Raw genomic sequence first — 12,994 nt, forward strand, 5'->3', positions numbered from 1 at the left:
CCGAGAATGTTGACTTCGGTGCCTCTGGCGTTGCTGCCCCGTGTGGTGCTCACTCGCCCCCTCTGCAGTTGGGAGTCCTGGCCACCATGGACAGGTGGCCTTGCTGCCTCTGCACGTGCACCAGAAAAGGCCTGTGCCCCGAGGGCCAGTCTCGATTCCTGAGCTCTGAGGTCTAAGGCCTGGAGTGCTGTGGTTTCTGTGTCCACCACGTATCGTCCTCACCCACTCCCAGTTGAAAAGAGGCCTCTGCCCCATTTTATCTGCAGGCATTCTGGGTTGGCTTTGAGAGGAACTTGGAGTGCAGCTACTATGTGCAGTGTTCCCAGACACTGCACTGGCAGTGACTCCATTACCACTTCTCACCTTCCTATCAGCACGTGGTCAGCGAGGACCCGTAATGGCCTTGCCTCAATTACTGAGATTTATGTTCCCGTAGGTGATACACTTGGAGAAAACCACCAGCGAGATGGGTGCTGCCTCCCAGGCTCACATCCGTCTCACGTCTCTGAAGAAGACTCTGGCTACCACTCTCGCACCCCGAGTCTTATTGCCAGCCATCAACAAAACCTACGAGCAGATCGAGAAGAGCTGGCAGGTGAGATGATAGTGGGTATTAGACTTGGCAGAAGAGAGAGATGACGCTGTGGTTTTACATTTTTGCTAAGAGGAGAACTTGGCTATTTAATTCCTTTGAAAATGCCTGCTGAGGCCTAGAAGTGGTAAATGCAGCACTTCCTTCTGTGTTGTGGTAGAGCCACATGGGTCCATTCATGAGCATCCTGCAGGAGCACATTGGGGCCATGAAGAAGGAGGAGCTCACCTCCCATCAGTCTCTGCTGACCGCATTCTTCTTGAGGGCCCTGGACTTCCGAGCACAGCACTCCGAGGTAGGTTCCTGTCTGCTCCCCAGTGTGGAAGTTGTCACCTACCTGGTTCAGGGCCTGGGGACGTCAAGCTGGCAATGGTTGTGTTTGCCCAAATGATTGTGGCATTCATGAGGCTGATTCAGCTCTTCTGCTTTCAGTACGACCTAGAAGAAATTGGGAAAACAGAAGGTTGTATCGTGGACTGTCTCGTAGCCATGGTTGTAAAGCTGTCCGAGGTCACGTTCAGACCCCTGTTCTTCAAGGTGAGGCTTTCTTCCCCGCAGCTGCGCTGTGCTGAGAGGCAGGGATAGGGTGTGGGGAAAGAACTGAGATCGTGTTACCCTTACAGCTCTTCGACTGGGCCAGGACAGAAGACGCCCCAAAGGACAGGCTGTTGACGTTTTACAACCTGACGGATTGCATTGCTGACAGACTGAGGGGGCTCTTCACTCTGTTCGCTGGCCACTTAGTAAAGCCCTTTGCAGACACCTTGAATCAGGTGAACATCTCCAAAACAGGTGGGTTGCTGGCAGCAGTCCCTCACACAGGGCGCAGCCTGGTACTCCATTTGACACCATTGGAGAGGTTCTCCAGGCCGGGGAGGGTGACTTTAATATGCCTGCTGTCAGGTAACCAAAGCGCGCGTCCTCGGATGCCGAGAATCCCTGACTAATGGGCAGGCTGTGCGGAGGTGAGGTGCACAGTGGCGCTCAGTGGGCGGGAGCAGCCGCCGCGTTTGGTGGGTTATGCTCTGGGATGCTGATGTCTGGACAGCCGGGGAGCCTTCCCACACAGCGTCAGCCTTCGCGGCTCTGAGGTGCATGGATTCCCAAGAGACCCTCTGGCTCACGTCTGTCCTGCCTCTGTCTGACGAGGGCTTTCCGCAGCTCTTCTTTCTGATTGACTTGAGAGTGTGTGCCCTCACTGGGGGGGGAGAGGACTGGCGAGAAGGTCCCCTGTGGGCGCCGTCACTCTGCAGGCCCTTCTACTTCGCTTCTCCTTCCATCGGCACTTTGGGGATAGACACACATCTGCCTGTCATGTTTCACAGGTCACCAGGCCTGGGACTGAAACCGCACAGCCACACTTCCTTCTGTGTTGTGGTAGAGCCACATGGGTCCATTCATGAGCATCCTGCAGGAGCACATTGGGGCCATGAAGAAGGAGGAGCTCACCTCCCATCAGTCTCTGCTGACCGCATTCTTCTTGAGGGCCCTGGACTTCCGAGCACAGCACTCCGAGGTAGGTTCCTGTCTGCTCCCCAGTGTGGAAGTTGTCACCTACCTGGTTCAGGGCCTGGGGACGTCAAGCTGGCAATGGTTGTGTTTGCCCAAATGATTGTGGCATTCATGAGGCTGATTCAGCTCTTCTGCTTTCAGTACGACCTAGAAGAAATTGGGAAAACAGAAGGTTGTATCGTGGACTGTCTCGTAGCCATGGTTGTAAAGCTGTCCGAGGTCACGTTCAGACCCCTGTTCTTCAAGGTGAGGCTTTCTTCCCCGCAGCTGCGCTGTGCTGAGAGGCAGGGATAGGGTGTGGGGAAAGAACTGAGATCGTGTTACCCTTACAGCTCTTCGACTGGGCCAGGACAGAAGACGCCCCAAAGGACAGGCTGTTGACGTTTTACAACCTGACGGATTGCATTGCTGACAGACTGAGGGGGCTCTTCACTCTGTTCGCTGGCCACTTAGTAAAGCCCTTTGCAGACACCTTGAATCAGGTGAACATCTCCAAAACAGGTGGGTTGCTGGCAGCAGTCCCTCACACAGGGCGCAGCCTGGTACTCCATTTGACACCATTGGAGAGGTTCTCCAGGCCGGGGAGGGTGACTTTAATATGCCTGCTGTCAGGTAACCAAAGCGCGCGTCCTCGGATGCCGAGAATCCCTGACTAATGGGCAGGCTGTGCGGAGGTGAGGTGCACAGTGGCGCTCAGTGGGCGGGAGCAGCCGCCGCGTTTGGTGGGTTATGCTCTGGGATGCTGATGTCTGGACAGCCGGGGAGCCTTCCCACACAGCGTCAGCCTTCGCGGCTCTGAGGTGCATGGATTCCCAAGAGACCCTCTGGCTCACGTCTGTCCTGCCTCTGTCTGACGAGGGCTTTCCGCAGCTCTTCTTTCTGATTGACTTGAGAGTGTGTGCCCTCACTGGGGGGGGAGAGGACTGGCGAGAAGGTCCCCTGTGGGCGCCGTCACTCTGCAGGCCCTTCTACTTCGCTTCTCCTTCCATCGGCACTTTGGGGATAGACACACATCTGCCTGTCATGTTTCACAGGTCACCAGGCCTGGGACTGAAACCGCACAGCCAGCCATGTGGGATGCAGCCTCCTTAACTACCACACCACAGCCTGACCCAGAGATACTCTTACAGTTATTGTCACAAGGATCTGAATGTACACATTGCAATTGCATTGTGAAATCCAGGCTGTCATTTTTTTCCCCCCTCCTATCTACAGATGAAGCATTTTTTGACTCTGAAAATGACCCTGAAAAGTGCTGCCTGCTCCTGCAGTTCATTTTGAACTGTTTGTACAAGATCTTCCTCTTCGACACCCAGCGTTTCCTAAGTAAAGAGCGAGCCGAGGCCTTGATGACACCGCTGGTGGATCAGGTAACCAGATGGGTCGCCTTGTGACTGCATAAGCTGTCACTGTCGGTCAGGTCACAGGGTTTGTATTGGCTAAAATAAGTTTGCTGGACTTTTGTTTAGTCCTAAGTTTTATTTTAGGATTTATTTTTTTATGACTATAGCATATCTTCATTGTGGAATTTTGTGTTTTGACTTTTTTTCTAAAGAAAGATGTAAAATCTCATGGCTAATTAAAAAGTTAGTTGGGGACCAGCAGTTAGCATAATGGCTATGTCACTGGACTCCCACGTAGTGTCGACTGCGGTTCGAGTTCTCGACCCGGTGGCTTAAACTCACACTGGGCACGTGTGCATGCATGCCCAAGATCCCGAGAGGAGAATGGAGGAGAAGGGATTGTGGCGTAGCCATCCCCCCTGGGGGGGTGATTTCTCGCTTTGTGTCTCTCTGTCTCTCTGTCTCTCTCTCTCTGGCGAGCGCACGCGCCCTATAGCAAAAAAAAAAAAAAAGTTTCCTGGCATAATGCTTACACCACTGAACTCCCACGTAGCTGACAGTGGTTTAAGTCCTGGTGGCTTTAAATTCACACTGGGCACGTGTGGGGAGAGAGGATTGCAGCATGGTCAACCCCCCTGGGGTGGGGCATTTCTGTCTCTTCTAATGAGTGTATACTCCCTATAGCAAAAAATCTCACTCTTTGAAAAAAATAATTAGTTGTTTCCTGGGCTTCATGTCCCGGCTGTGGCTGTCTCTGGAGCAGGGAGACCTTTCTGGTGCTCTACTGCAGGTAGAGGGCTCAGGTTAGGGCCATGGTTCCCTAAGAGCCGGCTGGTTCTGAGTGGGCCACGTTGGGAAGGCTAACCAGATGCTGCTTATCTGCGGAAGGGCAAGCGAGCCCTGTCGCTCATAGTTGCCACCTCACTCTTCACAGCTGGAGAACAGACTTGGAGGAGAGGTGCGGTTCCAGGAGCGGGTGGCCACGTACCTGGTGCCGTGCATTGCGCAGTTCTCCGTGGCTGTGGCTGACGACTCCCTCTGGAAACCACTGAACTACCAGGTTCTGCTCAAGACCAGAGACTCCTCGCCCAAGGTCAGGAACCACGGGTAGCAAGCGCATCATGTGGCCTAAATATTGCAAGGGGCCGAATGCAGGCCTGGTCATCTGCTCATCTAGCCCCACAGGCCTGCTGGGATTGGCTGGAATTGAGCCTGAGCGATGTAATGCTTAGTTTTTATAAGGCTAACTATAAATAATAGCGGTTCCCTGGGACTGCCCCACCCTGATGCTGGCAGAGGGAGTACTGAAGGACAAAGTCTCTACACACTTGCAGCTCTGAACAGCAAAGTGTCAATTAAAATGTCAGTATGCTCCAGGTGAACACTGTCCCAGGGGACCTGCGAGTCAGGGCCAGGTGTCGCCTCCTCTGACAACCTTGAGCATGCAAGGACAGTGGCAGGAGCACTGTGCCGTGGCGAGGTTGGGTAGAAGTTAGGGTTTCATGCCTGAGTGTCAGAACCTCCCAGCTGTTCTGCAGTGAATTACCATTTCTCCAAATCGTTCTCACATTAAACCTCACTGATATTAAAAAGACCAAAGCAGGATTTTATCAGTGGGTTCATGGCATCAAAATTGGAACATTTACTTAGTGAGAACCTAAGCACGGAAACTGCTCTTCCAAACACCCAAACCATAGCCACAGGTTCTTAAGCAAGTAGGAGCGTGGAATCCATTTTAGCGTTTCAGTTTGGTTGCACACTGTCAAGAAAATTCTGATTTCATACAGCCAGTCATAAATGTTTTTAACAACTCGCAACATCAAAGTGGTCTTTACCTATCCAGAACTGAGAGGGCTGACCAGCCAGCAGGTCCGTTTCAGGTCAGTCACTGGTACGCACCGCTGCTTGCCTGCCTTGTCAGAGACGGTGAGAAACACCCAGCTTCCAAACTGGTACACTGTCACAGTGCTTTTTACTCGGAGCTGAGCTGAGAGTGTCACCCACATGGGTACCCTGACCCTTCCCGACTACAGTGGTGACCACAGACGTGTTGGTGAGAGCCCTGTCAGTGACAGCAGAGTGCACACTCAGCAAAGCTGGTATCTCCAGTGCAGTTAAATTTGGTGACATATGTGAGTTAGAATGTGACACTTTAGGGCCAGCTGATGGTATGGTGGTGCAGGCAGCTGGATCAGACATGGCCAACTGTGGGTGAAGTCCCAGATCCCGTGGCTTGAAACCACACCAGGCGTGCGTGCATGTATGCCCTAAATCCTGAAAGGAGAAGTGGAAAAGGGATTACAGCAAGACCGTCTCCTATTTTGGGGGTGGAGGGTGCTTTCTCACTTTAACTTTCCCTCCATTTCTGGCAAGTGCACACAGCCTATAGCAAATTAAAGAAAAATGTGGACACGGCTCTTTTACTGTTTTTTTGTAAAGGGATATTGTAAATTGGTATTCACACTGAAGATCTATACTGCTACAATACGATTTGAAAACTGATTTTTAAGGTTGCCATATTCCACACAGACCCTGCTTGAACAAGTTACACTGGTATTCTGCAGTGAGAGTTGAACGGGCACAGGAGAGAAAGCAGAGGCGTGTGAAATAGTGGGTCCATTGCAAGTCAGAACAGACCCGAAGGTCCCAAGTGCAGCCATTTCTACTTCGGTGTTTTCTTCTGTCCCTACAGGTTCGCTTTGCTGCTTTGATTACTGTGTTAGCGCTGGCTGAGAAACTGAAGGAGAATTACATCGTCCTACTTCCAGAATCTATTCCTTTCTTAGCAGAATTAATGGAAGGTAATCCCCAAACTGTTAAATAATTCAGTAAAACGGTGGCGCTGTCCCAGTCTCACCGTGGCGGCCGAGCCTTGCTGAGGGTGAGGGAGCCACTTAGGAAGTGAGTGAGATGGCATGCAGTGGATCTTCACCTGTTTTTGTGGTTTTTCTGTGATCGTGTAAGACCATGGTGTTTTTTAGGTATCCTCTTAAATTTACACAATTGTGCCTGGGTTCTAACATAGGGTTTGTGCATTAGCATTTAGGATGTAATAGGATGCCTGCATTGTTTGTTTAAATTTTCTATAAGGCATGTGAGCTCCCCGAGGTTGGGTGTGGGGAGAGAGAAAGTGAGAACTCGCCACCCAGGGATATGGCCATGCTGTAATCCCTTCTCCATTCCCCTCTCAAGGTATTGGGCACACACGGCATGTTTTGCAAGCCACTAGGTCTGGGACTCAAACTACATGGTTGGCTATGTGTGATCCAGCTGCCCAACCAGATCACTGACTGGCCCAGGGCGCCCACTTCTAATGAAGCCCAGTGTCTACATGGGACCCAGGGTTGAGTGTTCCATGGTGTGTGCCGTCATCTCTGCTTCGAGGTGACAGAGCCAGTGAGAGCCCATGGGGTGCGTGGTCAGAGCAGTAGGTTGGTGTGTCTGGCCCAAGTGTCGCTGCATGTCCTGCCACCACACATCTAGGAAGACGCATCCAGGAAGATGTCGGTCCTGCTGTGCAGGCTTGGTGGGCAGGGAGACCGCACGCCTCCTGCCGAGTTCCTGCTTGGTGGGGCACACACTGGGGCCGTGGTGCCCTGGGAACTGGGACTCAGTTTGTCGGCACCCTTTCAGGGCTCTGGCTTATTAGCTTCCAGGACTAAGCCCAGGAAGGGATGAAGGCAGGAAGGAGGGCAGGGTTAGGTCCCCACAGCCGACGTGCTGCCTTTCACCCTCCATAGAGCTGGAGCTACGTGCCAGGAAGCTTAGGCTGGCCCCTGGGGCAGGAGGGCTGACTCACACCGGCGTCGTGATGTTTTTCAGATGAATGTGAAGAAGTGGAGCTCCAGTGCCAGAAGACCATCCAGCAGCTGGAGGGCATCCTGGGGGAGCCGCTGCAGGGCTACTTCTGACACAGCCCAGAGTGCAGGTCTCCCATCCATGGGTTTATCTTGGGGTGTTCGGAACCATGTTCCTTTTGGTGCCTTAACACCCACTTGGACTACTTATAAAACACCCACGTCTGTGCTCCTGCGGAAGCCTCTCCTATGGTTACAAAGAATAAATGTTTTATACAGACCACTGTGTTTTACCCTTCATACATCGGCGTGCATGTTCCTGACCCATTAGACTTCAGCACCCACAGCCGGCGCCTCGTTTAGACTGAGCCTTGTCCTTCCTGAAGTGTCTGCACACAGGTGTGTCCTCTGGGGACTTCACTGTAGGTAGTCTATTGCGTCAGCACTCACCAAGAACGCCCCCAACTGCTCAGCCCTGGGGTTCCCCCTTGGTCTGGGATGGGGGCGGGCCTGGAGCAAGTTGTCAGGACAGCTGTCTCCTTTGATCCCCTGGTGGGGAGATGGAGGCAGCAAGCTGAACATGGCCTGCTGGCACCTCGGCCTCCTATGGCCTCCAGGGTTAAAGGTGGTCACATTCCCACGCGCTGAGTACTTGCGAGAGAAAGTAATCACCAGCAGATCTTTTTCAACTGATGTTTTTCATTTCTGGTCTTAGCTCGCGGTGGAGCAAGGAAGTGAAGGCTCCGAGTGGAGCAGAGGTGGCCAGGTTTCCGACAGCGGCTGAATGCTCTGCTGCCCGGGGCTCACGTGGTGACCGGGAGCCTGATTTAGTTTAGCCTGACGTACCACTGGGCCCACGAGCAGCAGCCCTCCTTGCAGCTAGCCCCCATTTCTAAGAACTCTCAATAACATCCTAAGACTCATCTGTTACATCCAAAGATTCATCTTCGCTCCGTGTAAGACAAAAGCGAAAGTCAGACTTGAAAGACGCACAGGAGTGAAAGCCCACGTGCCCTTTCTCCTCACTGGCCTGTAGTCGGTCTGCACTGATCTTTCTGAAGAGTAATGGGGATCTAGAGCCAGCCCGCCACCACCTCAGTGCCTGAGCACAGCAGGGCCACGTGACAAATCCACAGGAAGCTAGAAAGGGTTTAAGGACCAGCAGCTTCTACAGAGAGTGTGTATTTAAGAATTACTTCATTTATTTATTTAATTTGACCAGAAAGGGACAGAGAGAGTGAGGAAGCAAGCTGCCAGGTCTCGTGCTTGAACCACAGTCAGCCACGCGGGAGTCCCGCGCCCTTAACCACCACGCCACCTGCCGGCCCCAGAGTGCTTTTTAAGAAAGAAAACTGGTAATGCCATTCTAGCAAACGGACATGAATAGTGCCTAATTCAAGCTGTAGTGAACATGCTCCCAGGCCCTGGCTGAGTTTTCCCAGCAGTTTCATAGAATAAAACGATCTACTTGGCTTTTCCGGCCCCACTCCCAAACCTGTGAGATTGCCTCTGCCAAGACCTGGCCAGTAAAGAGCCTCCACACAACACCTGCCGGCTCCCTTCCAGGAGCAGAAACGAGACGCAGCAGTCGCAGTCCGACCCGCAGGAGCAGGACTGCCTCGGTTTCAGAGGGAGCGGAGTTTGTGCTCAGCTGCGGGCGGTGGCAGGCGCAGGAAGGAGCGCAGGCAGCACCCGTCTGAGCACGGTGGTCCAGGAACTGGGCCCCCACCTGCGCTCTCCCTCCCCAGGTCTCACTCTGATAGCACCTATCTCCTAAGTCCCCTAAGCCCATTCTTGGCATCGCTGTTGGCTGTGGACACGTCACCTGGAATGCTGTGGTACTCACAGGCCTGTGACACACCGAGTTCCAGCAAGAACACAGATCAGCCACCTGGCGCTTGGCCCGGTTCGTTCCAACTCTGTGTTTGGTTTGTGCTGCCTGACTTCCAGGCTATGTTCGGAGTCAGGAACGACCTGGTGAAGCAGAGCTCGAGGGTTCTCAGCCCCGACTGGGGAGAAGGAATGCAGGCTGTGACAGCCACCCAGAGAGACTGGCTGTGCTTAGAGTCTGCAGGCAGGCTGAGCCCTGAAGACTGGAGCCTGCTGGAGCCTCTGGGGGTGACGGCCCGAGCTCACAGCCTGGCCCTGTGGGGGTCTGAGCACTGCCCTGAGCACACGCTGAGCAAACATGCTGGGGCACCCCGGTGTGTCCTGCATAGGCACTTGGTAAATGCTTGTTAAGTGTGGTTCTAGAGAGGAGGCCACGGTGGGAGCGAGCGAGCGGAGTGCCTGAGCTGCTGCTGCCGCAGACGCCCTCCCTCAGCACTAGCCTGCGCTGGCGAGGACGGCGCCCGCCCAGACCGGGGCAAGGAAGCTGCCAGCGAGTGAAGGAGCAGTGTGCGCAAGGCCGTGCACACAGCCCAGTGTATTGGCTTTCTCTGGTGGCTGCCGGCTACCAGCTCCTCACATCCAGCAGGTGGATGTCGCCGTCCACTTCCAGGGTGTCGATGCTGCCAAGATCCTTAAACCGGTGTTTGTACTCCAGGCTGTGCATGCCGTTGACCGCGACCTTGAACTCCTGGACGTCGCAGTAGACGATCATCTGAGAAGGGAGACCACCGTTAGTGCCTTCCCCGCGGGGTCGGTTCTGCACTTCAGGGTCGGGAAGCGATCGCTTGGCTTTCTGGGCTTTCGTTACACACGGAGCAGTCCTCCCCGCCAGGGCTGCTTGCTTTCTGCCCCTGCATCAGGGAGCCCCTAGGCAGGCCTGGGCTTCCCCCCGGCCCTCTGCTTCCTCTCCTCAGCTCCCCCTGCCCCTGAGGAAAAGGAGCGTGACCGCACAGGAAAGATGTGGCCAGCCTGACCCTCGTCCACTGGGCCGCGAGTCCAGCCAGCAGCCCAAGGGCCAGGTGGGCGAGCCAGACGGGCAACCTGAGTGGGGTGCAGGCTGCACAGCTGGTGGGCGGTCCTGTGCCCCCGGCTCGGCACACCTGGCTTGGCCTGCTTCTCAGAGCCCCCCCCCCCAGCTAAGTGACGGTCCTGAGTCAGGGGCGGCCCCGTGATGAGTATCAGCCCTCCAGGTTCCCTGGCCAAGAGGAACCTGCACCCACCTGGACGCCAGGCGAAGGCTGCCTGCCGACACCAAGCGGGTGGCCCTGCACTGAGAGCAGGAACAGCATAGCCTGTCCCGAGCGAGGCTCCCTGAGGCCAGGCAGGCACAAAGCCAGCCCACAAAGCCGCAGAGGGTGGGACATGGCTGCCAGGAAGTGAGGAAGGAGCTGCACAGACTGGGCCCTACAAGGAGGCGGGACTCTGGTATCAGCCCACTGCAGTGACCTTGGTAACTCTGGGGAAGACACCCAGCCTCGCCTGCAGCCCCTCAGAGGCAGGCGAGCTGGCAGGTGGGCCGTGGGTTACCAGAATGGTGCCGGGCTGAGGCAGAAACAGCAAAGCACAGGAGGGGACACAGCGAAGCCAGAGAAGAGACCATGAAGAGGGTACAGCACACGCAGAAGACCTTGCCCAGAGGGAAGCGAGCGATGGGCCACCCGAGGTCCCACGCTGCTGCTCGGAATGCGAAGGGCACAGATGAGGCTGCAGTACTGTGAGCTGCGCAGACTGGAGGGGCCACGAGCCTCGAAATGAAGGACCGGTACGTGGAGGTCTGCACCGACCGGGGAGGGCACAAAACGCACGCCACTGGGAAGAGCCTCGCTGCTGACGGCAAGGCCAGAGCAGGAGGACAGCTACCGTCTCTGAGGTAGACAGCTAGCAAATGGAAGATGGTCGCTGCAGCGTGTGCAAGGTGCTGCCCTCCATTTCTCACTGTGGTTTCTTCTGCGAGACCAGCCGTGCTCCGCCATAGCCCGCCAGGCGCCCAGGCACACATGCGCCCTCGGGCAGGAGCCAAGGCCCTCCCTGGGCGGCAGCACAGTGGGGATCAGGCCCCTCTGCTGGCAGCCGGCCCAGCCAGCCCAACTCCGCCTACAGGAAATGCCTGCATGCGCTTCACTTTGCCTCCTTGATGGTGTTACCTGAATTAGGAATGAATGTGATTTCTCATCTTGGTATTCTTCAGCAACATTTGTTACAGTTCTCCTTTTTAATCTTAGATCCTAACATGGGACCCAGATAGGTCACAAGGCAAGTCACAGGGCCAGCAAGTGGCATGGTAGTTGAGGTGCTGGGCTCCCACATGACTGACCAGAGTTCTAGTCCCAGACCAGATGGCTTCTTTCTCACTTTCTCGCTCTCTGCCCCTCTGGTGAGTGCAAAAACTTTAAAAAATAATAAATAAAATAAGTAATTTTTTAGAAAGAGAGAAGTCACACCGCTGTGCCCTGCCCTCAGCCAGGACTGGCTTTCCTCTGGGCACCGGCCTCAGCGCCTTGCAGTACCCACGTCTCCTTCAGTCCCAACTGCTGTGCTCTTCCCACCGCCAGGGGGCGTCCCACCATGCCTCAGCGGGAGACCCATCTCCAGCTACTATGGCCACATCCTCTGCAGCCTTCCAAGTTCCAAGCCATTCCCTACAGCTTTAGGAAACTCCGCGATTGGCCCACTCCTGTCTACACTCCATGTACCAGGGCACCGCAGCAGCTCAGAACGTGGGGATAAACTGCCTCTCACGCGGCCATCTATTCGGCCCGACGTTCACGCTTTCCACAGCTATCGACAGTACCGCTGCGTCCTGGCGGACTCAGCCGTCTGAGGCACGGGACAGTTTAAACCTTCCTCGGAGCGTGACCTAAACCGATGCCCCTAGGGGACGTGTGTGGTGGTGAGTCACCTCCACCCACCCAGGACCACCACTCGGGGACACCTGATTCTCTGCTCAGCACCCCAGAAACATGTTTTGGGGAAGCCATGGGTTCTCACAATACTCTTTTTAATTTTTAAGTTGGTTTTTTGTTTTTTTTTGTTTGTTTGTTTTGGTTTGTTTTGCTATAGGGTACATGCATTTGCCAGAGACAGAGAAATCACCCTGCTGAATTCCATCCTTCTCTTGGGATTTTGGGCACACATGCACACATGCCTGGTGTGTTTTTCAAGCTACCGGGTCTGGGATTCAAACCACGCGGTCGACCATGTGGGACCCAGCACCTTACCCTCCACGCCACCTGCTGGCCTAGGTATTCACGTTTAGGGACTGAGGGCCCCTGCCTTTTGGTCCTGAGGTTCTCTTGTCCCCCCGAGTACATGTAAACAGGACGCTCTCCTCATGGGGGACGACGCTGTGCCAGCTCTCAGGCTCCTGGTCCCCCTGCCCACGGGACTGAGCATGTCATTTCAGCCCTGAGATGGGATCCCACCAGAGCTCCACAGACCCACGAGGGGCGGCCGTCCCCTTCCACACACCAGCAGACATGCTATGCCCTCCGTCTTGGCTCTGAGTGCCATTCGGATGGTGACCCCCACACCCTCACCAGTCAGGACCATCCCAGCACCCTTGTCCCCGTCGCACTTTCAATAGCTATGCCCTCACCTCAAAGTACATCCCAGGGCTGAACGGAAAACTGGTGATGCTCCTCTCTTCTTCCCCCCAGGACTCCTGAAGGAATGAGTTCCTCACAAAGGCTTTGATATTCAGGCGCGGGTTCAAGTGAAGGGCGATATCCTTTGATTTCCCTGCTACGAGGTCAATGTTGAAGCTTTGGAGAGGAAGAAAACCTTAATTAAACAGTACAGAGGAGTGGCCTCCGTGAGCCCCGCCACCGGGCTTGTACTGGCCGACACACGGGGTGCACACC

The 12,994-nt window shown here is 54.8% G+C and overlaps 2 protein-coding genes across 9 annotated transcripts in view; one reads left to right on the plus strand and one right to left on the minus strand.

Moving 5' to 3' along the window:
- The window catches only part of HEATR1 (HEAT repeat containing 1), a gene marked incomplete at its 5' end in the record, with an annotated part of 61,401 nt that extends 53,877 nt beyond the window's left edge, over window positions 1-7,524 (plus strand). Inside the window, 8 exon segments of the mRNA XM_014586803.1 lie at window positions 437-595; window positions 753-887; window positions 1,025-1,129; window positions 1,216-1,384; window positions 3,320-3,474; window positions 4,382-4,540; window positions 6,140-6,248; window positions 7,270-7,524. Coding sequence (XP_014442289.1) covers window positions 437-595; window positions 753-887; window positions 1,025-1,129; window positions 1,216-1,384; window positions 3,320-3,474; window positions 4,382-4,540; window positions 6,140-6,248; window positions 7,270-7,358 — 1,080 coding nt within the window.
- Window positions 7,525-8,480: 956 nt separating this feature from the next.
- Window positions 8,481-12,994, minus strand: part of LGALS8 (galectin 8) — a 19,568-nt gene continuing 15,054 nt past the window's right edge. For 5 of the 8 annotated variants that reach the window (XM_006145953.3, XM_006145955.3, XM_014586804.2 and 2 more), the window contains one exon: window positions 8,482-9,846. In XM_006145953.3, coding sequence (XP_006146015.1) covers window positions 9,697-9,846 — 150 coding nt within the window. In that variant the 3' untranslated portion in view covers window positions 8,482-9,696. Of the gene's footprint in view, window positions 9,847-12,729; window positions 12,896-12,994 lie in introns of all 8 variants that reach the window. The other 3 variants (XM_027770833.1, XM_027770834.1, XM_014586806.2) reach the window with 3 other exon arrangements.

This window comes from Tupaia chinensis, unplaced genomic scaffold, assembly GCF_000334495.1.
Source record: "Tupaia chinensis unplaced genomic scaffold, TupChi_1.0 Scaffold000161_1, whole genome shotgun sequence".
In the NCBI taxonomy this organism is placed as follows: Eukaryota; Metazoa; Chordata; class Mammalia; order Scandentia; family Tupaiidae; genus Tupaia; species Tupaia belangeri.